This window comes from Strix uralensis, chromosome 1 (assembly GCF_047716275.1).
Source record: "Strix uralensis isolate ZFMK-TIS-50842 chromosome 1, bStrUra1, whole genome shotgun sequence".
NCBI lineage: Eukaryota > Metazoa > Chordata > Aves > Strigiformes > Strigidae > Strix > Strix uralensis.
Genome location: NC_133972.1, coordinates 66693797 through 66721246, shown reverse-complemented (window position 1 = coordinate 66721246; position 27450 = coordinate 66693797). Strand labels below are relative to the sequence as shown.

At 45.3% G+C, this 27450-nt stretch overlaps 1 protein-coding gene and 1 long non-coding RNA gene across 2 annotated transcripts; both read left to right on the top strand.

Annotated features, from left to right (window-relative positions):
- The first annotated feature begins 16046 nt into the window (after positions 1–16046).
- Positions 16047–19229, top strand: LOC141953783 (uncharacterized). Its single transcript, XR_012632005.1, has 2 exons — positions 16047–16993; positions 19012–19229. It is a non-coding gene; the product is annotated as an uncharacterized LOC141953783 (long non-coding RNA).
- A 9-nt stretch (positions 19230–19238) lies between these two features.
- On the top strand, positions 19239–23567 carry LOC141953778 (uncharacterized). Its single transcript, XM_074892601.1, has 2 exons — positions 19239–21861; positions 21983–23567. The coding sequence occupies exon 1, from the start codon at positions 19351–19353 to the stop codon at positions 21232–21234; it is 1884 nt and encodes a 627-aa protein (XP_074748702.1). The 5' UTR covers positions 19239–19350; the 3' UTR covers positions 21235–21861; positions 21983–23567.
- Positions 23568–27450: the final 3883 nt, after the last annotated feature.

Genomic DNA, 27450 nt, shown 5'->3' with positions numbered 1-27450 from the left:
ACTCTCAGGCAGCTATTATTGTCACAGTTGTTTAATGTAAGAATAAGAAGTATTGATAGATGGAAGAAAGCCTGTGAAATGGCACCTTGCCAAAAACAAAAACTTGAAGTTTTCCCTTCCTCCAAAACTGTTGCAAACCCAGTGGTTTCTCAGATAATGCCAAACCACTACATTAAATGGTTTGGTGGAACACCACAGATGGTTTCCCCTAGTATAGGAGAGCAGCTGGCCAGCACAGGAACAGGCTTCTTCAGAATCAGACACCAAGAGAAAGTCATCTTATCTAACTTTGGACATAGGTGGTATGTGCCTGAGCATTGAGTGACTTGTCTAGTCTACTCTTTGCAGTACCATGGAGTAAGTGGGCATTTGCACATGTGTTCTTTTTTAGAGGTCTACTTCCAGGTGAGATGAACTGTGCCCTAGAAATGTTTGAGGGGAATCACTATAAGGGGATTCACACATGTGCTCTGTAAATGTTTCATTCCCATCCTGACATCTCATTTAGGCACCTACCGTAAGCATCTCCATCCTCACCCAACAGATGTTAGCCTAGCCAGGTGAACTGTACACGCACTGTGAAGCACTCAGGGTCCTTCTCCATTCAGAGAGGTCACTACCAACAAGAGTGTGTTTCAGAGACATAAATAAGGTCACTGCTGTCTATGCAGAAAGCCTGAGCATTTCAATGCTCAGTAACACCAAGAGAGGAAAGGAATAGAGGCCCTGGATAAGGAAACACCAGGGATAAATGTGAGATGGAAAAGGGCCCCTCATGACCCTGTGTGCTGGTTTGGGAGTCACAGGCAAGGTGTGTCTGAAACACTGATGCTTTTCCCTAAATTAAGCACTACATCCTGCCAGAATTTCTTCAGTGATCCATCCCTTGAAATGTCAATGATCTTTTAAGACAAAATATGAGAATTTTCTCTAAAAGCAGCTGGTTAATGTTTTGCTGTCCTCTTATATGAGTGTTATCTTAACTTTCTCTTTAAGCAGCTAGTTCTAAAATTATACCCACTACATTTTTTTTTTTTTCTGAATCAGAGAAAATTGTTTCCCAAATGAAATGGATCCCTAACAAGTCACCACATTAAATAATGCCTTCTAATATTAATTATAAATTGGTCTGTTTGCTGAGGAGAACAGCACATATGCTTTTAACTGGAGACTCTTACAACCTGCATACAACAGTAAATATCCCCATAATTCAGATGCATTCACTATTTCAACCCTTTCTGTGTGTTTGTGAGCTGGAATGATTGACCCTCTCTGCAAACATCTCTGTCAGAATAGACACAACCTGGCAACCTACTGAGGTTGTCAATTGGCTCCTGTTGTGTTCGTTGTCTGGGGATCTTGCAGACAAAATCTGCAGATTTGTGAACAGTTTTCTGTCTTATCATAATGCAAAAATCCCACAAGGTTTTTGTGAAAGCAAAGGTTTGCCTTCCATGCTTTCCCCCTCCTGTATTACATAGTATAACTTCTTCATGTTTTAGGAACTCAGCTTCTCCTTTGGAGATTTATGAACTTTGGTAGTGGTAAAAATCTGGTAAATGCTGTACCCACAATTACGGGCCACATATCTTGAGTGATGTCAAGGACAGGATGCTTCAACTGCTTTTGCCAGAGGACAGTTGCGATGTGGATGTCCCCAGGTATTTATACGGAAATCATACCGTGATTTCCTGATGCTAATTATAAATGCATCTGTTAAATTTGCAGATTAAATTGTTAAATTTGAGCATCAAATTGGACATTCAAAGGGGACAATTCTGAAGCAAGATTTTGTTAAATCCTTACATGGAATCTTGAGACTGAGCCTGTGTAGTCCAATGGATGGTTAGGAAAAAAAAGATAGTTAATATTGTGAGTTTGTTTGGGGAGAGGGGTTGAAGGTTATGTCTCTGGTTTATGATACTGCCATGGGTAATGACAAGGCAGATGGGATGACTGTAATTTCTTGAATGAATAGGTGTAAAACTTGATAAAAAGCTGACTGATTAGAGGCACTTCTCAGCTAATGACTGTCAATTAATGCTAATCTCCAGTGAGCGGCAAAGAAAATAATGGATTCCCACTGGCTACACTGCTGTCTACACAAATCAAATTACTTTTTTCTCTGCATTGTTGAGTAAAGCAAAGAGTGAAGAGTATCAGAGCATAATTCAGAGACAAGGCTGCTGAAGCTGGAGTATCCTGTTTGTGTTTACCATGAGACACTGTGCATACCTGGTCCCACTGCTTGCTCACCCTCTGACAATTAGGACCCAACACTTCAGTCTTCCCACATCACTGGTCACCATGGGAAAAATATCTTGACAACACCTTCTTCACTGCAGCATGTAACATAGGGCTGGCTATGACATTGTCATCTCCTAGGTTGGTGGACTTCAGATTTTCCCTTGAACAATGCTACTACTTCTCTTAGTAAGTCTCAGGCTCCCATCAGACACTTGCAGGACAACCACATCCAAATATCTTCCAGAAGGATGGCTCTGGCACAGCAGAACAGGTCTCTACTAGACTAAGAAACAGGCATTCTGCTGTTTCATGGCTCCTCTGCATCCCCTCAGAAAGACAGGCAAATCTTCAAGTAAGCAATATTATCTGCCCTTGGGGCAGGCAATGGCAGGACCCTTCTGAGAAGGAGACCACAGCACTGTTACCTACTTGGCATCAGTCATGCAATGTTGACACTGCTGGGATGCTCCAGAGGCTCCCAACAGACCCTAAAGCTGGAAATTGGCAGGAGACTCCAATATCCAATCTCCAATAGCCAGTGCAAGGGCACAGACTGAGAGGTCCAGGAGCTGCAGTCCTCAACTGGAGTTATTATGAACGAAGCTTTCCATGAATGGACCTTTGCTCTCACACTGGCCAGGCTTTGAGAAGGGAGGAGAAAGAAGTTTGTCATGTTTCCCTAAAAAGCTCTACTCTGCAAAAACTATGTCACTAAGCACTGAGAAGTTTCCGTGGAGGTTTCCGAGGGAACTGATACAGAGAAATGATTACTTGTTTTAAGACTTATTTACTTATTTACTTATAGAAAACTGCTTAGCAACTTATTTCCTTGCTTATAACAAGTTATAGTATTACTTATAGTATTTTTTAATATTGCTAAGAATCCTGCTTTCCCAGCCTGTTCTGTGGAATTTTACCAAGGACTACTGTGTCCATCAAAACAAAGCAGTTTACTGTGAAAATCTACCAAGAACTGCAGTGCTCAGCAAAATAATTATGTTTTTGTCCTTGAAGAACAGGTGTACTCTAACTAGTTGGGCCTCAGTAATGAGAAAAGATAGCCATATACGGATTGTAGGATGAGTAAACCGGCTGAAAAATATTTTTGTTGTTCAAGAAATTGGCTAAGAGAATCTGCGCATGCTCCGAGGGAAAAACAAGGTGAGAAAGACTACGAGCCTTCCTCCTGAAGACGCCCCCCAGGAGGCAATGCGCAGGTGCAAAGACAACATAAACTGCTGACACCAACCTTTCAAACTAACCCAGCCTTACTCATGCATATGTATGTTTGTGTTATGTAATCCAATGAGTATGTATATCTACACTCTATAAGTTTTTGGTAAAAAGTGCTGTGGGTGTGCAAGCTTTGTGAAGAAATCCCCTTGCACCCCGGCCAGAGTAAAACATACCTGCTTTATAACTCTATTTTGAGTTGTAGAGTCTTTTTTCCACAAATCAGAACCTCTGAAGATTTGTTGACTGTGAGCTCAGGGAACCTATAAACATTAATGTCCGCACCGTCAGCTCAGACTGCCCAGGCTTGACTCACCAGGGCAGAGCACCATGTGGCATCACCTTGCTCAGGCTGGTGGCTCTGGGCAAGCCAGCTGTGCCACCTGTCCAGCTGTGCCACTTTTTTAGGAGCCATCTTGCTCCAGGATCAGTTATCAGATGTCTTATCAGCTTCTAGGGAAAAAATCAATGTGCTATTCCCAACCAGGATCAGAGGAAATGTCGATGTATGTGCTGTCTAGCACTAATTAGGAAGTAATTGTTCCTAATGGATTATATTATGTTGAGGATGTCAGCTATGATCATCACCTTTTTGGAACGTGGATCACAAATCCACACAGCCTTTTCTTATACAAACTGGCTGGCACATGTCATTTGAAATGAGAAGGACAGCGCTGAATAGGGATCTCTTTCTGAGAGCACCTCAGGTGTATAAAAGAGGCTGGACAGGATGAAATAACACAGAAGAGATGAGATGTCACACACTTGGGAGCTTCGTAATTGAATTTTTTTAGTACCATGGAAATGTGTTTTGCAAGGCCCTTTGCTACTAAAGTCTCCTTGTTGATCACACATACTCCCGGCAGACAGCAAAAAGAATGGGGAAAAGCTTTGCATTTCTTGATTACCAAACAAATGCAGATAACTAGAATAGGTCCTCTGAAAAGATTAGCACTGCACACCCCTCCCTGTATTTTCAGCCTACTAATTATCAGCATTTTTCTCCTTGTCAGCTTACAAAAACACTCATTACCATGGGACATGGCTTTTATTGCACAGTGTTAGTGAATGCAGTCCAAGACAATGAAGGAAAAGTAGAGTTGGCAAGACCATGTTCTCCTCCCACACTCCTGCAATTACTGAGGGTCAAATACAGAAATAGGAGGCAGTTGTCTCAAACATAGTTAAATGTGACTTGCAAATGCAGAAACAGAGATGTGTGGGGCTTCTTTGCTAAATGTCCAATGCACAAAAGCTGAGACAGCTGGAGGGAAGAATATTCAGTCAAAAGTCTGGCAAGTAGCTGTCTCCATCTGAGTTAGTCACCTCCAGACCTTCTGAAGTCAGCAGAGATCTAGTCAACTTGGTCATCTCAGGGGGTCCTGAGGCACAGTTCAGATGTGTGAACACAGTGCAGATGTGAGCCAAAATAAGCCAGATAAATCCTGATATGAAAGCGACCATTTTCTCTTTTGATGACAAAGGAGCCTACAGTGATTAACAGAGCTGTATGCTTTGTTAGGCTGGACATTTGCTTCCTATATATTGGCCTTATTTTACTAGAGTCTTTTTCTCACTATCTTGACCACTTAATTCCTCTATGCAGTCTGACTAAATACTTCTGATATGCCTGAGAACCTCAGTTATTCTGTTTCACTCACTGCTACACTGCTTGAAATTGTGCTATTATGTGGAATCTCAAGTTTTTTTGGAAGAAAAAAACAAATCAGGGAAAACTTTTTTTTTTTTAATCTTTTAAAATAGATTTCATGATTTTAGGAAGAGGTTTAAACATGATTTTAAGCTTTGGCATATTCAACCAGCATCTCTAAAGAGCAGCTGACATGAACTCAAGTCTGACTGATTTCACAGATCCTGTTATCTTTGCTCTGAGTAAAAAAAAAAAAAAAAAAAAAAAGAGTTCTCCACCTACTGATAAAAATATACTGAGAAATTTTAAATCCTGACAAGTATCTTCATTCCTGACTGATGTTTTTCTCAAAAAGAGTTCAAAGTCTACATTACCGAAAGAATCAGCTTGTCAGACTCTTGCCAGAACCAGTCTCCTCACTTGGGTCATCCAGTGATTCCCCAGGAAAACACTCTCTTCTGCACCTCCATCAGTGAGCAGAGAGGTCTCCTGAGTGTCCCTGTGAAAATAACCAACTGTGAGGACATTTGGATCACACAGAACTGGCCTTTATTTTGTATATGCACACCAGATCAACATGTGCACTTCTACTCATGTCAAAAAAGATTCAAATTAGGTGTCTAAATGTAAGTATTTATTGCCTTTTGGACAGCCTTGAGGCATTCAAGATACACACACAGGGAAGAGAGATATGAGACAGAGCCTTTAGAGACTTGTGCTTCCCTGGAGCAAAAGCTGGAAGATGCTGGGACAGAGCAGCTCAAAAGACATTAGATATTTATGTTTAATCCACTGAGCAAAGGCCATGCTATCCTTCCACACTAACCTCACAGACATCGATGAGACCCTTTGCAGACCAAGTCTAGGACTTCATCTCACCTCCCTTTGGTGGTCTAGGTGTCTAATCTAAGCCAGATGTCCAGGGTCCCTGTATAGTCAATGGAGAGAAGAGGGATGTCTCTAGAGGACATCTCAGCCCACTTCAGCACATTATCTTGCGGTGGGCTAACTCATTATATCTTTTATTGACAACAGAGGGACCCTAATGACTACTTCGAGCAGACTGCCTCAGAAGTCTGAAGTTAGCCCAGGTGATCTCTATCCCAATGTGCTGCTCAGCATGCACATTGTTATCAGGATCTGCTCTGTAGAAAGATGCAGCAGACCTGAAAGTTGGAGACAAGGCAGCAAGAAGGAGAAATATGTAGGCAAAACTTGGAAATAGTCTATAAACACATGGCTGAGATTCTGCCACCTCTGTGGATTGCTGTTGGATAAACAGCCCCATTTGTTTCAGAAACACCATGTTTCCACTTTGCAAAAGCAGCCTGAGATATGTTCCACTAAATAGACACAACTCAGCATCCCTCCAAAGAGAAACTTTAGGAGCTCATTACCAAGCAAAGTCTCTGGCACCCTGTTGCCAGTCTGTTTGCTTTGTAATTAACTTCCATTGCCCAGCCCATGATACACCAGTGACCTGTTGCTTCGTATGAAGAGCACTGCTCATTATGATAACACCAGTCACTCTTGCAAATAAAATCACACACTGTGAGATGCCATAAAGGCTGGTGAGGCTGCATTCATCAGGAGCAACACCAGAAAAAGGGATACACTGCATGGCTAGCCACACGATAGGATCAGGAGGACAGGATTCATTATGAAAGAAGCCTCTTTCACTGGACAGGCTGAGGTGGCATTAGAAAGACTGTGACATAATTTCTGCTTCCTCCTGAAAGAAACACTGGGATTTATTGACTGGGGAGTCTGGAGCTTCTCCATCACTGAAGATTTTTAAGCAGGTGTTAGACAACCCAGAATAATGTGAGCAAATCATTTCATGCAAGAAAGATTTAAAAATAAGCTCATTTGTATAAAGCCATCTTAATGCAAAAACCTGGAGGCAAAAGAAAGGTAGTGGCATTGCTTCTTGTGCAGGATTGTGCCAAGGTAACAAGAGAGAGGGATGCTCCTAGCCAGGATGAGTCACTGATTTCTCTTTAGCATTTCAGAAAGGACTGATCACTAACAACAATATAAAACTCTTCTAAAATCATTCTCAAAGTGAATTAAAGCACTATAGCCTAGGTGTCCTGCCCTCCCCACCTCTACACACACCTAGGAAAGTGAAAAGAAAGTTGGGTTTAATTTCCAGCAGTGTAGTAGTGTTTTATAACATGGAGAAAAATTGCTCTGGGCCTTGGTTTCCCCCTTGATGAAACTGGAGATGCAGTGACCTTCACTTGCCAATCCTCTGCCAGGGAACAGGAAGAGTGGGACATCCCTGCAAGGGCTTCAAAGAGGATTCAAAGCTGACTGAGGACTGCAGCACTTTGTAGTACCACCACTTTAGTGGTACTTAGGTAGTAAAGCTACCGAAGAAAGACTGAGAAGAAGGCAAAAAATAGGGATGTTTTCCCAGGCTTGTGTGATCTGCAGTGCTGGGATGCTGGAGATCCTCTGTCCGCAGCAGCTCGGGTTTGTATGACAGCAGGATCTCACCCTCCTGGGCCACTGTCAGCTGATCAGACATGAGTATTGAACCAACTCCCATTGCAAGGCTCAGCTCGTGCTGTGCTGACTCCAGGGGCTGGTCCCTGGGTCAGGTAGGAAAAGAAACATCTGTATTTCTGGGTCTGGAGGCTGAGCAGACTCATACCCAAGAAGGATGCCCCATAACCCTCTTCAGCCTCTGGCACCATGCTGGATGCAGGTCTCAGCATGGGGTTGGCACTTTGTAGGGCAGACACTTGTGCAAATGGAGGCTACCTGAAGCACAGCACAGACACCCACACAAATTACTGTAACAGAAGACCTCTGACCTAAGCAGATTTGGGGGACTGGAAGATCAGAGTCTATCTTCTGCCTGAGTATATGCTTCAGGATCGATGGAGAGAGACTAGTTTCACTTCAGCGGAAGCCAGTATTAAAGTTCTCATTGACTTCAATAACAGAACAACAAAGCTCCAGCACTTCAAAGGTTTCTTTTATGGTGCTTATACTGTTAATAAGCACCATCCGTTCTTTTCAACAGCCATCCACTGATTTGCTAACAACACTTTGCTCTCCAGGGACATAACCCATGTTTATATAATCATGGCAGTTCGCCTACACAGGCAGAGAGGGGATTGACAGCTTCCCACTGCACAGAAGGAGCCCTGGAGAAACAACAGGGGATTTCGCTTCCAACAAAGGCATTGTGCTTGTGGTGAAAGTCCTCACATTTTCAGTTCTGCAGCACAAACTGCTAACTCAGCCCAGTCCACAGAGCATGAGATGAGTGCTTGGGTTCACATTAAATGAGACTTATTATCACACAATTAACATTTGTATAAGTTAGTAAGTTGGAGAAGTCCTCTGTGAAGCCCAGAATAGAGTGGCTGAAGAGCATCCATTCTCACCATTTTTAAAGCTGGGACAACTCTTAGAGTGCAATAGTAATTTTTTTGGACTTAAAACTGTAGCAATTGGAGGTATTCAAAAGTCATCTGGACACCATCCTGGGCAACCACTTCTAGGTGTCCCTGCTTGAAAGGGGGGTTGGACCAGATGACCTCTAGAGGTCCCTTTCAACCTCAACAAGTCTGTGATTCTGTGAAATCCCTTTAAGTACAGGAATAAACCATCTGTTGAACTTCAGTTAGTTTTACTGGAGAACAAATTTGATATTACTATGGACACCCCAGGGTTTTATATATACACATACAAAGTAAATCTACATATGACCTATGAAAGAAACAAAAGAAGAGGTCAAAACCAAGTCTTGCTCTGAATTCCTATCTCAGCCCACAGCAATATCAGATTCCCAGGGAAGTGAGAGAGACCCGGGTACCAACAATGTGCTCAGATGCACCACTGCTTTAAAGGGCTTCTCTTCAATGAGGGGGAATAAATATCCTTGGTACTTGCTATCATGGAGAGATGACCACTTACCACTGCAGAATTGCACTGCTGTGCTCTGGCATATCCAAAGAAGCAGATCCAAGCATGGGGAAACAGGTCTTGTGCATCACCTCTCTAAGGGAAAGGTTTGTCCTAACACCTCCCCTACATTTCACAAGCTGCAATTTGTGGTCATCACTGCTCGTTATATGATCTGCCATTGCTGAGAAGAGTGTGGCCCCAACGTCTTTGTGACTACCCTACAAGTAGTTGGAGATAGCTGTTAGATCACTCTTCAGCCTCACTTCACCTGGCTAAATAAGTTCAGATCCCTCAACTTCTCTGCAGGCTTCCCAAGGTCTCTCTGAATTACAGCTCTATCAGACCCTTAATTTTGGGTCCTGCTAATTTTATGAGAGTAACTCTGATATTACCTAGGCCATAGGATCTTAGGATCACAAGATAGTTCAGGCTGGAAGGGATCTCAGGAGATCAGTAGCCCAGCCACCTGTTCACAGCAGGTTCAGCTATGAGGGCAGATCAAGTTGTTCAGGGCTTTATCCTGCTGGATCTTGAAAATCTGCAGGGTTGGACACTGCATTACCTAACTGGGCAGCCTGTTCCTCCTCTTAACAAAAGATCATGAACATGCTGGACAATATGGGACTTAGTGGTGACCCTTGGTGCACTCTGCTTACCACTAGCTGCTGGTTGAACACTAAGCCATTTTCCATACCCTTGGCTTATGATGTATGGCCTCACACTGCAGAGTAGTACTAAAAAAACCATTTATTTCTCTTGCTGTTGCTAGATGATAACAAGTCACTTGCCCTACACAGATGCTTGCAAACAAGCTGATTCCAACAGCTTCAAATTAATTGCATAGAGAATGAAATCACACATTCAAAGATCAATGCTACAGGTTGTTTTCATATCCACTCTGCTCTTGCAAAGAATCAGTGTTGAATGTCAGCATTTTGTTAATTTTGAAAGCCAGTGTTTGCTCAAGGTTTTGCTTCAAATAAAGGATTTGTCTTGCTCCATAGAAAATGTGGAGAGCGTGAGAGATGAGTGAAGGTGTTTCTAATACTATGCAGAGCTACGGCTTCCTGACAGCACATCATAGTCCACACTGACTGAGTGGCTAACGGAGAAAACAGGGCTTTTTACATTCCCAGCTCTGTTTTCTGACCTTTAAGGCATCTTCTCCTTTGATGTAGCATATAAAATACAAGAACCAGGATGTCATTCATTTTCTCCACCTCTAAAAGAAGCGTAAGAAAACAAGACAACAAACTCTTAAATGTCAAAAATCTCTTCTCCCCTGAGCAGGCACCTAACAAATCCTTATGACTAATGTAAGCTCACATTGTAAACTCCTGCACTCTGGAAACATGGGCACTTTACCATGACTCCTCACCTGCGCAAGATGTTAAATATTTATAAACAGCTGTCAAGAGCCTTCCTTGCTAGGTCTCCCACAATGACTAACCAGCAGCAATGTGAAGCCTTGGGGATGCAGAAGTATAATTAATGCTTTGGGTGTCTCCTTTCAGGGTAGTGGCTGAATCACTAGGAGCATGAGAGTTACTAGTCCTAAATGTCCTTGAGCAGGAGGGCTCCCAGATATTTTTCATTAAAAAATTTTCTTCCATGTCCTGCTGTAACTCCACAAGACCCCATTTCTTCATCTTCAAGTTGAAGTCACACCTAAACATGAGAGCAACTGGACTTTGGATGATGAATACAAAGACTTTAATTCCATTGGCCCTTCACATCACTAAAAAGAGATAAATTTGTGAACTACTCTCTAGGCCTTTGAGGGAGTCACAAAAGCTGGGAAAAGGTCTTGCTTGGATTGCTGTGTTCACCATCTAGTTGGTCCTCCCTAGATAAAAAAACTTTGAACTTGTGAGTATTTCTACCCTCTAAAAATGACTTTATTATCCTTATTAAGTCTTGTAGACTTTATATATAGAAATCCTGACTATCCTTTCTCAAGCAAAGAAGAGTGAATGAGTCTAAGAGGGTGATAACAGGGATCAGAGAGATGAAACCAAACTGCAGCTGAAAGAAGGAATAACTGCCCCATGTCAAAAGAAGCCCATCCTCTCTGAGCACAGACTGAGCATTTCAGTATGGGGTTACTATTTTCCTTGGTTCAGGGGACTGGGTGATGCTCCTCTCTTAGGATGCATTCATACTATATGGAGAATGTATCTAGGAAGCAATGCAAGGAAGAAGGAAATATCCTCTACACTAGAAGGCATCGAAAGAGAAAGATCGGTGCAACAGGGCAGCCTAGGGGATTTAATGACACTTTTATTAGCAGCTCTCCCACAGCTGTCACAGCTCTCAGGGCTGTATGCAGCAGGGCACGCTCAAGTTCCCCTGAGCCCTGCATCTTGTGACAGGAGTAGCATTGGAAGAGGCATAACACTCCCTTGGGCTCCTGGTGGGTAAAGTCACACCTGTCTCTTTCCTTTAGTCTCCATTGACAAATCCCAGGGAGGAGTGGGGTGGGCAAGAGTCAGGAGAAGAGGGGACCCAGTACATTGGGTTTGGTCCTTCGAGCAGGCAGCTGGCAGCAGGATTTACACAGGAAGATGTGCACATCTGTGCCTGAGCCAGGCTTACTCGGTACCATGCAGAAAGGGCTTACTAGGTAGCAAGTCAAAGGGGGCCCTGGGTGTGATTCACCTCAGCCTAAGGCAGATGTCTAAATTAAAGCAGATGAATCATGCCCTTGAAATTCCTCCACTAAATATAAGCTCCTCTCACTACCAGGGAGGCTAGTTCTGCTGCAGATATTTGAAAGAAAAGGCTTTGCCTTCTCAACAATCCCTACAGATGAGTTTACCCACACTACCCTCCAGGCAGGGAAACTGAGGCACCAGCACAGGCCAATCTCATGCCTAGACTCCACTTTTATAATCTGGACTTGAAAGACACCTACCAGTTCTAGGGATAAATGGTTGGTTCCACCTCAGTGAGATGTGGGAAATGAAAGACATTAGAGGGCAAGTAGCACTCGTTACTCAAGTAGCTATAACTTTATTGCACGTGCTTATAGGCAGGGAGGACCTATGGGGTTTGTCTGTGGAGGAAGGATGAGGCCAGGAGAGTAAGAGCATTGGATAGCAGCTGTTGTGTTAGAAAGGCACTGGGAAGGCTGCTCTGTTAAGCAGCAGAGCTCTGCTGCCTTACACCAGCTTCTGAGATGCTTCTCTGCTCTGCTGCTGATGTGCTGTTCAACCTTGGGCATGTCATTTAGATCTTACTAGGTTTTTTAAGTTATCTTATGATGTTGTTGTCATTTTCAGAAAGAAAGTTGCAACGAGGGTGAAAAGAATGGGACTGGGGATGAAACAGGGACTGGTGTGAGGCTAGGTCCCAAGGTCCTTGTAACATCCCAGGTCCCTGCTCACCACATGGAAGACCTGGAGATGTTTGATCCCTCCCACAGTGCTGACAGAACTTGGAGCAGAGTGAGCAGGGTAAGGAGGGGTTTCTGGTTTGGGGATATTACAGCCATAATCCTTCCTTCTCTCTCCTGACAGAAGCCCTGCAGTCACCAGCCCTGACTAGAGTTGTCCCCAGGAAAACAAAACCAAACAACTGACTTTTCACATACGAGAAGCCCATTGCTTGTAGGACAAACAGGTGAAAGAGTCGCTGTGATCTGGCCAGGCTTGAAATAAATGCTGGGCCCATTTGGGCTTAAACCCAGTTTTTCATTTGAAGCTTTTATCAGATGAACATGCTGGATATGGAAGAGCCACAGGCACCGCAATTATTTTCATGGCAGCAGGATGGGAAACCGTGGGCTTGGGCTGCACAATGAAACTGTAGGAGATGTGGGCTGAAAAAAGAAAAGCTTTCCTTCCTAATCAGATGCTCAAAAGCAATTAAAGAAAAGCAGGGGGGTTGGAATAACATGGAAAATTACTTGTCATTTAAACACTTTATTCTTCTTTATCACATTTGCCTTACTGTGAGAGTTGTTTCCTAAATTAATAAAAAACAATCTATGGTGTAGCAAGGCAGCTAGGGGCTTTCTCAGCCTCAGCTGGCACCTATCATGTTCACAAATCTTGGGAACAATCACAGACTCACCTGAACAAATAACTGGGCTTCCTACTTCCTTATCTCTCCAAGTCGCATTGTCCAGCTCTCCTGCACTGTGTGTACCCAGCACAACAAGCAACTTCACGTCCTCAAGCCTCCTGATGTGATTAACTGTGGCGTCTTTAATAAAACCTGCGGCAATATTTCCTTCTAAAGCAGAATGAAGATTTCATTTACCCCTCCCCCTTTATTTTGTCAAATTCCATTTTTATTTCATTGTATAATTAATCAGTCACTGGAGCATACGACAGCTCAGCTTAAATTTAGTTCTCACTTTTCCTATGTATCCTTGTTGGATACAGCTGGCTGGTCAAACACAGAGTTAGATCTGTCTGAAAAAGAAACACAGAAATCTCCATTCTTGATCAGACCTTTACTCCATCAAGTCTAACATCTTGTCTCCACTGACAACAAGCATCAGGCACTTCAGAGAGTGAGAGTGCACCAGGCACTGGAGTACTCTACACCAAACACACCCCCCACCCCCCACCCCTTCCTGCCTGGATAGCTGCTGAGCTTTGTGTTCACTCTGAGCGCCCATGGGATAGTCCAATCCACTTGGACCTTAACCAACCAGGTGAAAAAATGGTGTGTGCAAAGCCTGGAGGATGCTCAAAGGCTTAGACCTTGCAAAAATGTCAGTGGGTAACATGGGACAGATTATGCTCTGCAAAGTGCAGAACTCCAGGCACTAAATGAAAAAACGTGAGATCATTTCAGTCCTATACTGATCTCTACACCAGGGAAGTTCAATATAGAGCTTGCTGGTGTACGGGACTGTGAGCTTTATTAATTTTTTACCCTTTCCCCACATAGGATTTCTTTCTTAGCACTGCAGTGTCTACAAGTTTTATTCATTTCACCTTTCCACTAAGCACCGAACATATGCAGGCTGGTTATTGGCACTACTGCACTAACTTGATTCTACTTTGTAATCCCCTCCCCAGCTCCCTGAAGGTCTGTTCCTCCAGGCTATTATTCCCATAACTGGATAAGCTGGACCTAAGTCTTGCCTCTCGGTCATCTCCCAGAGCAGGACAGGGCTTGGACATGCCATGCCAGCACCTCTACATTTCTTTACTACGTTTACTGTCCATGTCAGGACATTGGGTCATGATGCGGTGGCTAGAGATCTGGCAGGTAAAGGGTTTGGGGAGTTGGGGTGTTTGGAAGGGAGATGAAGAAATGAGATTGGTGGTGAGATCCTGGTCTGGGGAGACACTGGGAAGAAGTTCTCATCTAAATAATGGGAAACAAAGGCAAATATATGTATACATATATATATGAGAAACAGAGAGCAAATGGAGAGAGAAACAGCAAGATAAGATACTCAACATACATTCACACATATATTCATACATACTACCCAAAAGCAAGGAGGCATCATTAGATCAAAAGTGAAGGACTGCCTTTTAAAAAATACAATAAAACAAAAGAAATTGTCAAAAATATGAGATTTTCTAAGCAGGAGCGAACTGGGTAGAGCTTCCACTGGCATCTAGTGGTACATTGCAGAGTCAATCACTGCAGCTGATGGCACAACTTCACTTCCAAAGTGGGTTTCCTCAGTTCTGTTCAGATTGTGAGGTCACCAATTCCAAACTGGGCTGAGGAAGAGGCATTTTTTGACATAGCTTAACCCTGCCCTGACAGCTTTGTCTATGAAGCCCTTCTGGAAACGAGCATGAAGCACTCTGAGCCTATTTTTGACCGCATGAGCAAAACCTTGGGGTCATATCAAGGCATATTTTGTCCCTTCTTTTATTGGTCTTTGGGGCTTTGTATGAGCCCAAAGGGACAACAGGCAGATCTGCTCTGTTTGAAGGAGATGGTGAGCTGTGGAGGAGACTCACTTTGGAAAATGCAGATGTCAGTGGAGAGAAAAAGGAGCTCTGAGGGCACAAGTCATCCACCCTACTAGAGGTGTCCACTTTAGAATAAGATAAATTGTGCCCCAGGGAATGAATGGACACTGACACGGCTGAAATGGCATAATCCTGGTCCCTTCCTCTAGAGCTCTCTGGCAGCAAAGGATTCACACAAATAGTCCCCCCAAACGTTTCAGGTGAGCCCCTCATCCATGTCCTGTCTCAACCTCTCTCCCTCCATGGTGCCACACACCAAGATGAGACAAGATGATGGAGCTGCTGACTGGCACTATCCAAAGTGTTGGTAGGCAGGATTTGTTGGACGGTATGGAAATAGGAAGGATGGGAAAAGGGAGGCATGTTACCTAAACAGTCCTGCACATGAGGAATCTGGCCTCAGCATACCCAGGATCTACTGTGGCCTAACACCGTGGTCTCGTCTGTCTGTCCAGGACCTGCTGTGGCACTTCCATACATCAAAGCAGAAGAACTTCAGTAAGACAAACTGAATGAAGTTTGTGTTATCTTCTGCTGTGCATGTGCTGGTATAAAGATGGTTAGATCTTCCTTCACTGAACTGAGATACGAGCTGGAATGTAGGCACATGTTCATACTGGTGCTGCTGCCTCATACTGCTGATACGTATTGGGGTAGAACATACATCAGCAGACTTTATCCAAGGCACATACAGTGTGTAGACTAGATCTGAACTCCAGGGACCCTGTAACCTTGAACCTCCTTGTGTGATCTGAGCCAGGCATCTCACCATCCCCTGCCTCAGCTTCCCTGAATCGAAGAGGAGGAGGCTGCATGTTTGCAGCCTTGTGTCATATTTAGGACAGGGTTGAAGGTGCTGGCTTATGCAGCAATGAGTATTATTGTCCAGTTTCAGTGACATGGGACAGTCCCTAATCACTGTCCCAGGGAAGAGTCATGCTGAAGCAGCTTTTCATCATGCACAGGCTCCTAAAACTCTCCCAGAGAAGCATCCTGGGCTAGCGCTTCCTGCTGAGTCTCAGCCTCATAGTACAGGGCAGATCCAGGAAGGTCTGGGTGCTTTCTGTGAGGTCCTGCTGAGGCTCAACCTCTCCCAGGCAGTGCTCATCATTGCTAAATCACGTCCACATGCCTCAGTGTCCACCTTTGTCAACCCTGCACACTCCTTTTGTGTTTTCACTGGGAATTAAAAGGGATCCTTTGCTGGTAACTAGGCACCAGCCTCAGTTGCTACCTCCCCCCTAGGGTAGCTGCTACGGACACAGAAATATTCCCTGAAATGCAGCTTTCCTCTCCTGACACTTCCTGGAGCAAGTCCCAGACAATCAGTCTGGGAGGGAAGGAGGATATTTGTAGCACTGTGGGATGTTTTCTTTCCCACCAAAAAAAAAAGAAAAACAAACCCCCCCCAAAAAAAAACCTACAAAAAAAACCCAACCAGGAAAAAAAAAAAAAAAAAAAAAAAAAAAAAAACCAAAAAACAACCAAAAAAACCCCACCAACAAAAAAACCAAACACTCTCAGCAGGTGCAAGAGAGAAATGGCCTCATCCTGACCCACTGGCTGCAGGATGGGGGACCAGAGCTGCTGAGGAGAACTACAATTCCCAGACGGCAGTGCGAGCTGGGGACCCTTCCAGCTTCCCACCAATATAGCGGTGCAGAAGAAAGGCACATCGGGGAGAAATTTCCCTCCTTCTCCTCCCCGCGCTCCCTCTAACACCTTGGCGGTGTCATGAAAATCCCTCCCAGCAGCGCGAGTCGAGAGCATCTCCCCTGTCCTCCCCCTGCTCCTTCAACCTTTGCTCTTTGTCTTTGTTTCGCTTCACCCTTCCTCCGGTAGCTCTCACTGCACTGGCCACAGACTTCCTTTAGGTCAGCCCAGCTGCGGCTGCAACACAACTTGCAGCCAAGTCGCAAACACTGTTGTGCCATTGAGACTGCCCCGGAGGAGAGAAATGCCAGCCAGAGACTGATGGCCCACTCAGGTAAGATGCTTTCGGCCAACTGTTCTTGATTTGTCCGGGTAGCCCAAATGAAAGACAAAGAAACTCCCTGGGATCTGGTTCTGCCCTTGATTCAAACCCGGAGCCCGGGGGATTGCAGAGCTGGAAGTAAAGGCAGGATTTGGATCGGTGGTATCTGGATACTGAAATAAAAACAAAAGAAAAAAAAAAAAAAAAAAACAACAACAAACAAACAGGAAGAAAGTAGGTAGGAATTTCTTCTTTTACCCTGGTCTGAATTCAGGGATTTGTTGCTTTTTGCCAAAACCCAGAGGCATTTTAAACGCAGCTGCCGGTGGGTTGTGTCTTCTACCAGACCAGTGGGAGCATCCCTGGTGAGGAGAGAGGCCCTGGCCAGCGCAGCCTGACACCCGCTCCGCGCTAGCCAGGCTGCATCAGCCAGACCCAACAGGAGGGTCCTTGGTGGGGGGAGGCTAAATCCACTACCTGCTCAGGGGGTTGATGACCTTCCTCGGTAAAAATACACTATTGAACTTTTCTGAGTCCTCTTTGCAGCCTGGCTGCTGCTGAGGCTTTGTCTGATGAATTAAAACCAGTTGTAGGTGTCACATAGCTGCTCCCACACCTAGGGAGGGGGTCTGGGCCCCTGGAGTCTCCCCTCCACTAGCAAACACTAGACCCTGATCGTGCTTCAAGTGGGTGTGTTTTGTCTCTCGTGGCTTAGTACCATTTTGCAGGTAGTTATTTTTTGGTTGGTTGGGTGGGGTTTTTGTGGGGTTTTTTTGTTTTGTGTTGTGCTTGTTTTCCTGTGGTTCCTCTGTACCAGCATGGAGAGTTCAGCTTGGACAGGAGCACCTTTGTGCTTCAGTGGTGGCTCTTTACCAGCATCAGTGGGGATCCAGATGGGTTAGCTGAAGGGCAAACACAAGCGGCACGGCTAAATGTGAAGTAACTTTCCCCATTATAATTGTTCTCTGAAATCTAACATAGATGCCCACTTCATTTACCACTCTGACCTCTCTCCTCTGAGGAGCGTGTCACTGCAAACTTTGCATCACAGTTGTGCTTGAATGCTTATAGTCCACATCTATTGCTTGTCCCCTGATCTATGGCATCTCCCTGCCCCAGCCCCCTATACCTTAGTAACAGGCTCCCCAGGGACTCATCTTTGCAGCCACAGCCCTCCCAGTGACCCAGATCTCCAGGGACAGATTTCACTGACAACCCATGTCCTTGCTGGCAGCTTGCCCCGTAAGTGGTGTTTTTGGCAGCAGCACCTCCAGCCATCACTACCATCAGTAAAAGCCTGCCCAGCCATGTATACTCTCGTTGACAGTCGTCTCCAGCACCACTGTCTTCCACCCCACAGTCTTTCTGGCTCTTTTCCCTGCTGGAATTCAGAGTCTTGATAGGAGATGTTGTTCATATCTCTGTTGGCTCTGATTTTATTTTTTTTGTAATGGAAATACATAGGACCCAGACTCTTCTGTCAGTTAAACCCTCTTGAAAAGAACAAAGTCACTTCTCTCACTTCTCCAGCTGCCCACTGAGAACATCACTGACCTGTCTTCTTCCGTGCATGGAGGTCTGCCAGTACGAAGCAGCACATCCCAGTTTGCAAATGGTGCCCAGTTTGGTTCTTTTCTAGCTTTTGGGGATTCTGATTGCTGCATAGCCACTCCTCAAAAATAGGATTAATTACAACAATTACTGCAAAGTGCATTAATTAATTATTTACCTATAAATCTTCTTGATAAGAGGATAGAGGATTATTCTGAGAATAAATCACTAGTGCAGCAATAGTAGAGCTGAAATCTCAGTGTTATTACAGCAGAAAATACATCACAGATCCCCCCGTTGCCAGGGGAAATCACCCTGTTCCTGCTCTCTCTGTTGGCGTTCAGATGAGCCTGTGGCTTCGGAGGTCTCAGGTTCAGTCTCCCATGGAGTAGCCAAGGTGCCACCTGTTGTGTTTACATAGTGAACACAGAAGGTGGAGAAGAAATAATGACTTAATAATTTTCCCTTTATTTTTTCAGTCTGACAATCCAAGTCTCCAAGAATGCCAGGGAAGCCTCTTCAGATCAGAGGAGACAGGAGATGGAGTTACAAACATTGTGTCTGCAAGCTGAGGTGGAAGGAAGCTGAGAAATGAGGATGACCACACATTCCTTATTGGCCCAGAGGTGGCTTACAGCAGAAGCACCCTTTCCCTTATGGGGAATAAAGTGCATCCATTAAAGTACACTTTGATGTGTGTGTCCTGATGGTTTTTGTATCCTCCCAGACAGTCCATCCCCATAACATTGTGTCTTTTTTGTACCTGTTGGCTGCTTGGGAGCCCCACCACACACCACTGGGTGCAGGGCACTGCTGCCATGAAGGACTCGGTTAAACGCGTGGTGCTCAAGACACATCTGTGTCAGGAGTGCGGCAAATCCTTCAGCAAGAAGGGAAACCTGAAGAGACACCAGAGGATCCACACGGCAGAGGAGCTCTTCACTTGTGGGGAGTGTGGGAGGCATTTCACCACCCGGGGCCACCTTACAACCCACCAGAGCATCCACACAGGAGAGAGGCCTTTCTGCTGTGGGGAGTGTGGACGCTGCTTCCGCCTGGAGATATGCCTGGCTGCCCACCAGAAGACACATTCCAAGGGGGGTCCCTACCTCTGTGCCCACTGTGGCAAGACCCTGAGCACAAAGATCTACTTCAATATCCACATGCGGACACACACGGAGAAGAGGCCATTCGCCTGCACTGAATGTGGGAAGAGCTTTGTGAAGAAGGGGACCCTCACTGCCCACAGGGAGATCCACAAGCGGGACAAGCCCTTCAAATGCCCCGACTGCAGTAGGTGCTTTGGGCAAAGTGCCACACTGCTGGCCCACCAGAAGATACACCTCCGCGGGGGGCCTTTCATTTGCACTGAGTGTGGGAAGAGCTTGAGCACCAAGCGGTATTTCAACGTCCACCAGAGGAACCATGCTAAGCAAAAGCCACTCGAGGGACATATCAATGGTGTGTCTCTCCAGGTCATCCAGATTAAAGAGGAGTCTGATTTTGCCTTCAGGTCAGAGGACAATATGTTGGAGAATATGTCCTATGAAGAAGGTGTAGCCCAGGGGTGTAACATACCTAGAAACCCATCTAATCCAAAAAGCCCTCCTTGGAAAATCCAGATGAAGGAGGAACCAGAACTACCCACTGATGACACAGCAAACATTACTACAGTAGCCTGCCAGAAACTTTACATCAAGGAAGAGCCAACAGAAAACCCAGACTATGGAAAGCTCTTTGATCCAAAGATCCCACTGATGGCTTTACAGGGGAGAGATCTTAAAAAAGAAGAAGATGCTGATGGGCAGCATGAATGGGAAGTCATAGCCAGTAACCGGGTGCTCCATGTGAAGGAAGAACAACAGGAAAGCATTGAGTTTGGGATGCATTATGGGCAGAAACCAAACCTCAGTGCTATCCAGAGGATCCAAATTAAAGAGGAACCTGGTGTGGAGACCAACCACCAGGAAAGCCAGAGCCCAAAGAAGAAGCAGAAGAAATACTTTCAGCCCACCAAAGAGGGGATGCTGGAAAACTGGGAGAAATCCATGTCCAAGAAAGATCCCTCAGCAAAAGGAGCAATCAAGTGTGAACGGATATTCCCCTGTCCTGAGTGTGGGAAGAGTTTCAACCAGAAATCAAATCTGACCAGACACAGGAAGATCCACACGAGCGAGGGACCGTACAAGTGCAGTGAGTGTGGGGAGAGCTTCCGCATGAACCGCAAGCTGATCCGCCACCAGCGAGTCCACATGAGCGAGCCCTTCAAATGCACCGAGTGTGGCAAGAGCTTCACCCAGCGGTCAAATCTGGTTCGCCATCAGAGGATCCACACCAAGGAGGAGCCCTACCAGTGCCCTGAGTGTGAGAAGACCTTCAACCAGAAGGCCAACCTCTTCCGGCACCAAACAATCCACGTCCGCATGGGACCTTGCAAGTGCACCAAGTGTGGGAAATGCTTCCCTCAGAAACGCCATCTTATTAAACACCAGCTGCTCCATTCCCGAGGTGGGGCCTACAAGTGTGGGGTCTGTGGGAAGCGCTACCGGCTGAAGAAGTACCTGAGGAGGCACCAGAAAATCCATGCACGGGAAGGAACTGCTCCCTGTGCAAAACGGGGGGAGGCCACAAGGACCGGTGGAGGACCCCAACACAGTGAACAGACAGCTCTGGCTCCCATGAAGAGTGAAGAGGAGAGCTGAGTCGGTCTGATGTCTGCTCATGGGAGAAAATCCTTTGGGAAAGGGAAAGGATGGAGAGAAGCTCTGGCAGCCTTATGTGTGCAGTATCTAGGGATGAGGAGGACAACCTGAGGGGACAGTGAGGTCAAGGGGGCAGAGCACTGCTGGAAACTGATCCTCTGCTGCTGTTTTCAGAGTACAACCCTCAGGGTATCACCTGCTCGCAGCTGTGTACTGGGGCTGGAGAGCCAAGCCTTCTCAGAGCACTTGGAGATGGAGGGATGATAGCTGGGCAGCCTTTGTAACAGTATGCTTATGCCTCTAAAGCCTGCCAAAGTTGTGGATGTCAAAATTGTGTTGCATGGGCAATATATAGACAGGAGGACCAGGCAGGATTTATTTTTATTACATTACTGTGTTTCTGAGAAAGCTGAAGGGAACCTCTCCAGTCTAAGTAAGGGTTTAAAGCAAGGGCCAGCTCTTCTTCTTCATGTAGCTCTGATCCACACCTTGATCCTACTGGGCTGATGAACCCTAGTCAACTGGGTGGTACAGATTTGGGAGAAACTACTGCCAGCCAGACCAGAGTTTTAAGCCTTGAATCCCCCAGATCAGGCTTCCAGATTGGCTTAAACCACATCCCTAAAGGTAAGTTATGCAAAATCGATGACTGGTTTTCCAAAGTTAACCCAGAGGCCAGCAGATGGCATTCTGGTTTGTGCCCCCACAACCCCACTGTGTGGATGTAAATGAGACTGTTTTTTCTTAGCATTGAGTTTTACATCTGTGATGAGAAGATGGCTTTGCCACCACAAGTCCCAGAGGCATCAGTGACTTCACCAGCTTGAGCAACACCAGTGCTGGTTCTCAGTCACCTGCTTCCCTACATGTTACTGTGAAGTTCTTCGTAGAATATTGACTTTATTGGTCATGATTTAGGGAATTCAAACCAAGCAGCAGGAATAGTTGAAACAGTCTTCAGACTTTATGGACTAGAGAACTGGAAACTATTTCCCTGTTGGGATGTTTTCCCTTCATCTCCCTGGTGTAAAGGAGATTGTGCAGCTACTCAAAAGCATGGACAGTTCAGCAGTCTTTATTGCTCACTGTTAATGATTTTGTTTGAGTGTTCCCTAGTCAGATGGATCTTTGTGTCTTGAAAGTCCCCGGTGAAGCAGAGATGTGGAGGGAATCCACAATCCCCTGAGCCACTCCCCAAGATTTCTCTGCAGCACTGCTACATGGCCACCTGGGCCATATTGGGATTCGTTGTGTTGCTGTAATACATAGAGTCCAAGAGGCTAGTGGAAAAGTGTTCTATGGTGAAACAGTAGCTCTACCTCTCTGGTTTTGTGCAAGAAAAGAAGGCCCTTCGCCGTCCTCAAGGAACACACTACCTCCTTCTCCCAGGACATGTTGCAGAGGCAGCTGAAAGTCCTGCAGCATAACTTTAGGCAGCTACCTACTGTGACTCTTCAGACCCAAGCTGCTTGTAGTCTGCACTGCCTGCTCTGGAATAGCTGCCTTTCTAGGCAGGGAAACTGAGGAATAGAGAGAAGGAAAGGAACAGGACAAACTGTTCTTGAGCTTTATCTTTACCAACTACTTGGACACCATTGAGTTGAGGTGCTTTGATGCGATGACTCAAGCAACAACACTGAGCACATCTGCCAAACCCCAAAAGTACAGAGTAATTTTGGTGTTTAGACTCCCTCAGCCTTTGATATAGTCAGGCCCAGGACAAGACTTCAAACAGCAGAGCAAGCTCTGACAGCCACTGGAGGACCCTACCTCAGTACCCTCACCTATAAACTGTAGCAAAGCTGGTTGCTATGAAGCTTCCCCTCAAATCACCCTGACTCAGTGGAGATTCCTTTCTGGGACAGAAAACGCAGACATATAAGGGAAAATAACAAGTTTAGGATGTTCTAGGGGAGGCTAAGGAATACCCTTGTTAGAAAAATGGGTCTGGGTCATATGGTGGGTAGATACTTCACTGCAGGACTGTGAAACTATGTTCCTTGGGAAGAATATGGCTGAGCCAAACTAGCAAAGCAAAACAGTGTCTGTTGGGCTTGCTGAGGAGCAGAAGTAGAGCAAAGCCCTTCAGTAGGTGGAAAATAGTCACCGCATGACTGGCATTTATTTCCTTTTCACTAGCATAGGGCTGTAGAGATTTTTACCAGAAAGATGAACTGGTATGAGAGGTTTGCCAGTTGTATTATTGTGTGCCTGCACATAGACAGGGTGGTGAGTCAATGTCAGTAGCTTTCCTGGACATCACTGGATCTTCCACCATTGACCATGACCAGTGCAGGTGTCCTAGCTTCTGGGAAAAATCAGGGCTGATAGTTTGTAATAACTCCTCAATAAAGTAAGTGTTTAAAGAAAAAAGGAAACAAAGCGAGCCTCTTTTCTGTTTGGGTTTTTTTTTTCATAATCTGTCATTGAGAGAACAACACTACATTCTACCCACAATGCAACAGGTGAACAATGCCAGAGCAAGATGCATATCAGTGATAACCAAATGGATGGCATTTGTGAAGAGCCCTCTTGGCTCTGCTGACTGCGTTGACCAGCTCTCCACTGACTATGGTGAGAGCTCAGGCCACCACATACTGACTCCAGGGCTCCAGTCAGTGACCCACACATAGGTACTGTTTGAAGTACCCTAAAGTGCCATAGGGCTAGAAGGCCACAGGCTTTGACCTTTCTGGATGAGCAACTGGAGGCCAGGAAGAGCATCTTAGGGCATCTCAAATGACATCAGACACCATGATGTGAGAAACTGAAACAATGTCCTAAGTATGGGTGTTTTTATCCATGAGCTAAACTCCAACCTCTGTGTCCCACCTGTAAGAGCACAATGCTCAAAAGTGCAAAAGGAGTCTTTCTTGGGTACCACCAGGATCTGCCAGGGACACTACACTGTGCCTTCCTCAAGGATACCTCCAAAGAAACGCTGTGCAGATAGTTTGGGTGGGCTGCCAGTTCTGGTGTCTGCTGCTGATTGTTGCGTTGGGTTTGGAAAAGGACCATGGCAAAATCCAAGCTCCATGAGAAAATATGGATTTATCTGGGGATTGAACAAAGCAAAATCCTCACTGTAGCAAAATCGCCTTCATCCTTTTCTCCCTAAACCCATTAAAGGGACTCCCAGATAATAATAATAAAATGCTTAAAATTCAGATCATTGCCCCGTTCTCCACTGCACAGATTTTATGCAGAAAACCACATCAGTAGGCATTCACTGGGCAATCTCAGTCACCAAGTGTAAAAAATACCCACAAGGTTGTGAGAGACGACTTGTAAAAACAGGTCCTGGAAGAAAGGGGCCTGCAAGAAACAAAGACTGAGAAAAACAGCCTGAGAAAGAGATAAAGGGTAGTGGGAGGGAGTGGAGGCCCTCTGAGCTAAGGAACATCTCAAACACTTGCAAATAATGAAACTATAGTCATGGGGTGGATGGTGTGGAGATCGAAGCTGATAAAGCTGCCCGAATAAGGGGATGCAGCTGGAGGAAGGAGCCCTGTGGAGACAGGACGGCTCTGCTCTGGTGCTCTGGTGCACCTGGTCAAATTTCAAGGGCCATCTGTCCAGTGAATGACCTTTGTTTCATTATCCACAAAATGCATATTAAAGTTAACACCACTGAATATGCTAATGAAGATTAACAAGATCATGCTAATTACATCATCCCATGAAACACCTTACCCCTCCGCATACATGGGATACGTAGGTATGTGGGTCGACCTAGGGGATGGACCCAAGGAAAGTGTGTATAAATCAAGGGGAGGCAAGGAGGAGGTGGGTCCAGAGCGTGAAGTGAAGCAAAGAAGATGGATGCCTCCTGGAACCCTCGCTGGTGGGATCGATGTAGGAACCTAGACCGGTGATATCTATTTCTCTATTCTCTCTATCTCCCTCTTTTCCTTTTTCCCTTTTTCCTTCACTACCATTAAGTAATACAAGGCATACTGTATTGCTTGCCACAACTCGTTATATACTTAGCCAATTATCATGTATCCAGTTAGTACATTGTGGGAAGTTAATAAATGTCTGGACTTTGAGACTTGTCTCACTGTTGTCCACTCCGCTGGGGATTTACAAATCTAAGTCATTTGTCTCCCTCGTCTGAGCGGGACGTGACAAAGGTCTGATTTTGCCTTCAGGTGTATACAGTAAATTCAGCATGAACAAGCAGAGATCAATGGAGTTAAATCAAAGTAAAAGTTATGTTAACAAAGAGAGATCAAAGCTCTGATGACTTTTAAAAAGAAATCTGGTCTTGCACAGTGGGCCAGGTAAGGCTTGTCTTGATACATTTGCTGTCCTGTTTCTAGCCATGCACATTGTTTCTGTGGATTTCAGGAGGAATTTGACTGTGGGACCTTTGCCGATCACCTCATTAACTCATTGATTGTCTGTGTGTATCATCTCAGCACCAGTTCTGTCTCTAGCATTCAGCATGGTCCACCTGGAGGAGAGATGGAGACAGGCTGTATTGGGGAGCACTTGCACAAGAGTGCGTATTTTGTGTTTTGATGGGACACATGAAGCTGATTGGCACTCAGCATGTTCTGGTATGGTGGGAATGAGAGGGTCTTTGGGGACAGAGCAAACATCTACTCCAACATAAGTGCCCTGGGATGTTTACTTGCCCTTTGAGAACGTGATATTTCCCATGAGAACTTCTTGAGAATCCCAGGCTGCAGGGAGCCTGGTGTCCCCACAGATGGGGAGTGAGGAGAGGAAAAAGATCAGGGTGAAAACTGGGTGAGCAACAGGACACTCAGTATCAAATACTTCCACACACTTTCAACTAGCTGCCTCCATGGGAAATGAGTATTTACTTACCACCACCACCTTAGCTAACACTCATCCCATCCAGAGCCAAAGTGAAGCAACCAGGTATCACCACATGGGACCAGATTATAAACCTGAATTGCCCGTAGCCAAGGCACACTTGGAGCCACTGCCTCCATCTCCTGACCCAAAACACACTTGAAAGTGATTTCTTGTGCTGGAACAAAACAAAGGTGAGAGATCTCCATCAACGGACTGAATCTGGGTCTCCATCTGACTAGTCCCCACCTGCATATTTTCTGAACAAGGTCATAGGAAAATCTGTGATTTTCTTTTCTAAGGTCAGTGTTAGTCTGAAAACAAGCCCCTGGAATGGGATAGCTGAGGTGAGCAGTGCTGGCCTGTGGTCTCTACTAATTGCACTGGAGGTGATTACAGCCCATTGCTATCCTTTGTAAAAGGACTGCTGCCCCACAGGGGACATTGCAGAGCCCCACTGCTCACTATTTTTTTTCACCCCAAGCTGATTTCTCTCTTCTGCTTCCGTCTAGTCTCTTCCCTGGGGAGCTGCTGTTTCAAGGACACCAACCTCCTCCAAGCTGCTGCAAATGGAAGGCAGAAGTAGGAAGCAAGAGATCTAGAGATAGTTCCCAACCAAGTCACATGTTTTCTCCTTTTTCATTGTCTGAAAAATAGGATAAGATGCTTTATAAGTGGAATAAGGTACAGACTGTTCTCATTTCTAAATGTGTGTTGGCCTCTGAGGAACAAAACAGACTGAACAGTGAGGGTCTGAACATGGAGAAAAACTTCTGCTAGGAGAGTAACAGAGTTTTAAAGTCATGCAAGAATAAGCCATCCTTATAACTGTGCTGAAGTTTACTTTCTCTTAGATGTGTCTGCAGAGCAGAAAACCAGTCCCTGCAGTGCTGGGAACAGCACTGCTGTAAGCTCACTTCGGGGAGAAAGGACTTAGGAAACTGAATGTTGACCTTGTGAACGACAAGATAAGCAGCCCTGAAAAACAGTTATTACTAGTCACTGCTCAAAATTGGGCTGCAGGCAGAGATTACTAAGAGCCATTTTGCTGCACAGATGAGCTGCAGTGCACTGTGCATAGTCAAGGGCACACACTTATTCAGCCAGTATTGCAGAGCCCAAAACTTCGTCAGAGTGGACAGTCAAAGAAGCAGAAAAAACCTTGTGACAAAGAATGTATTACTTAGATCGAATTAACTTATAATAATTTTAAGTAGCTTGGGGTAGGTTGAAGAGCAGAGAGAGGAGCGAGGAATGTGAAGTATGGACTGTAAAGTCTCTGACTGGATGACAAAAATTAATAGTACATCAGATCTAACAACGTGAAAGAGAGATACAGAGCCTTGGAAACACCATGAGAACCTGAGCTTCCCTGCAGGAAGGGTTAGATCC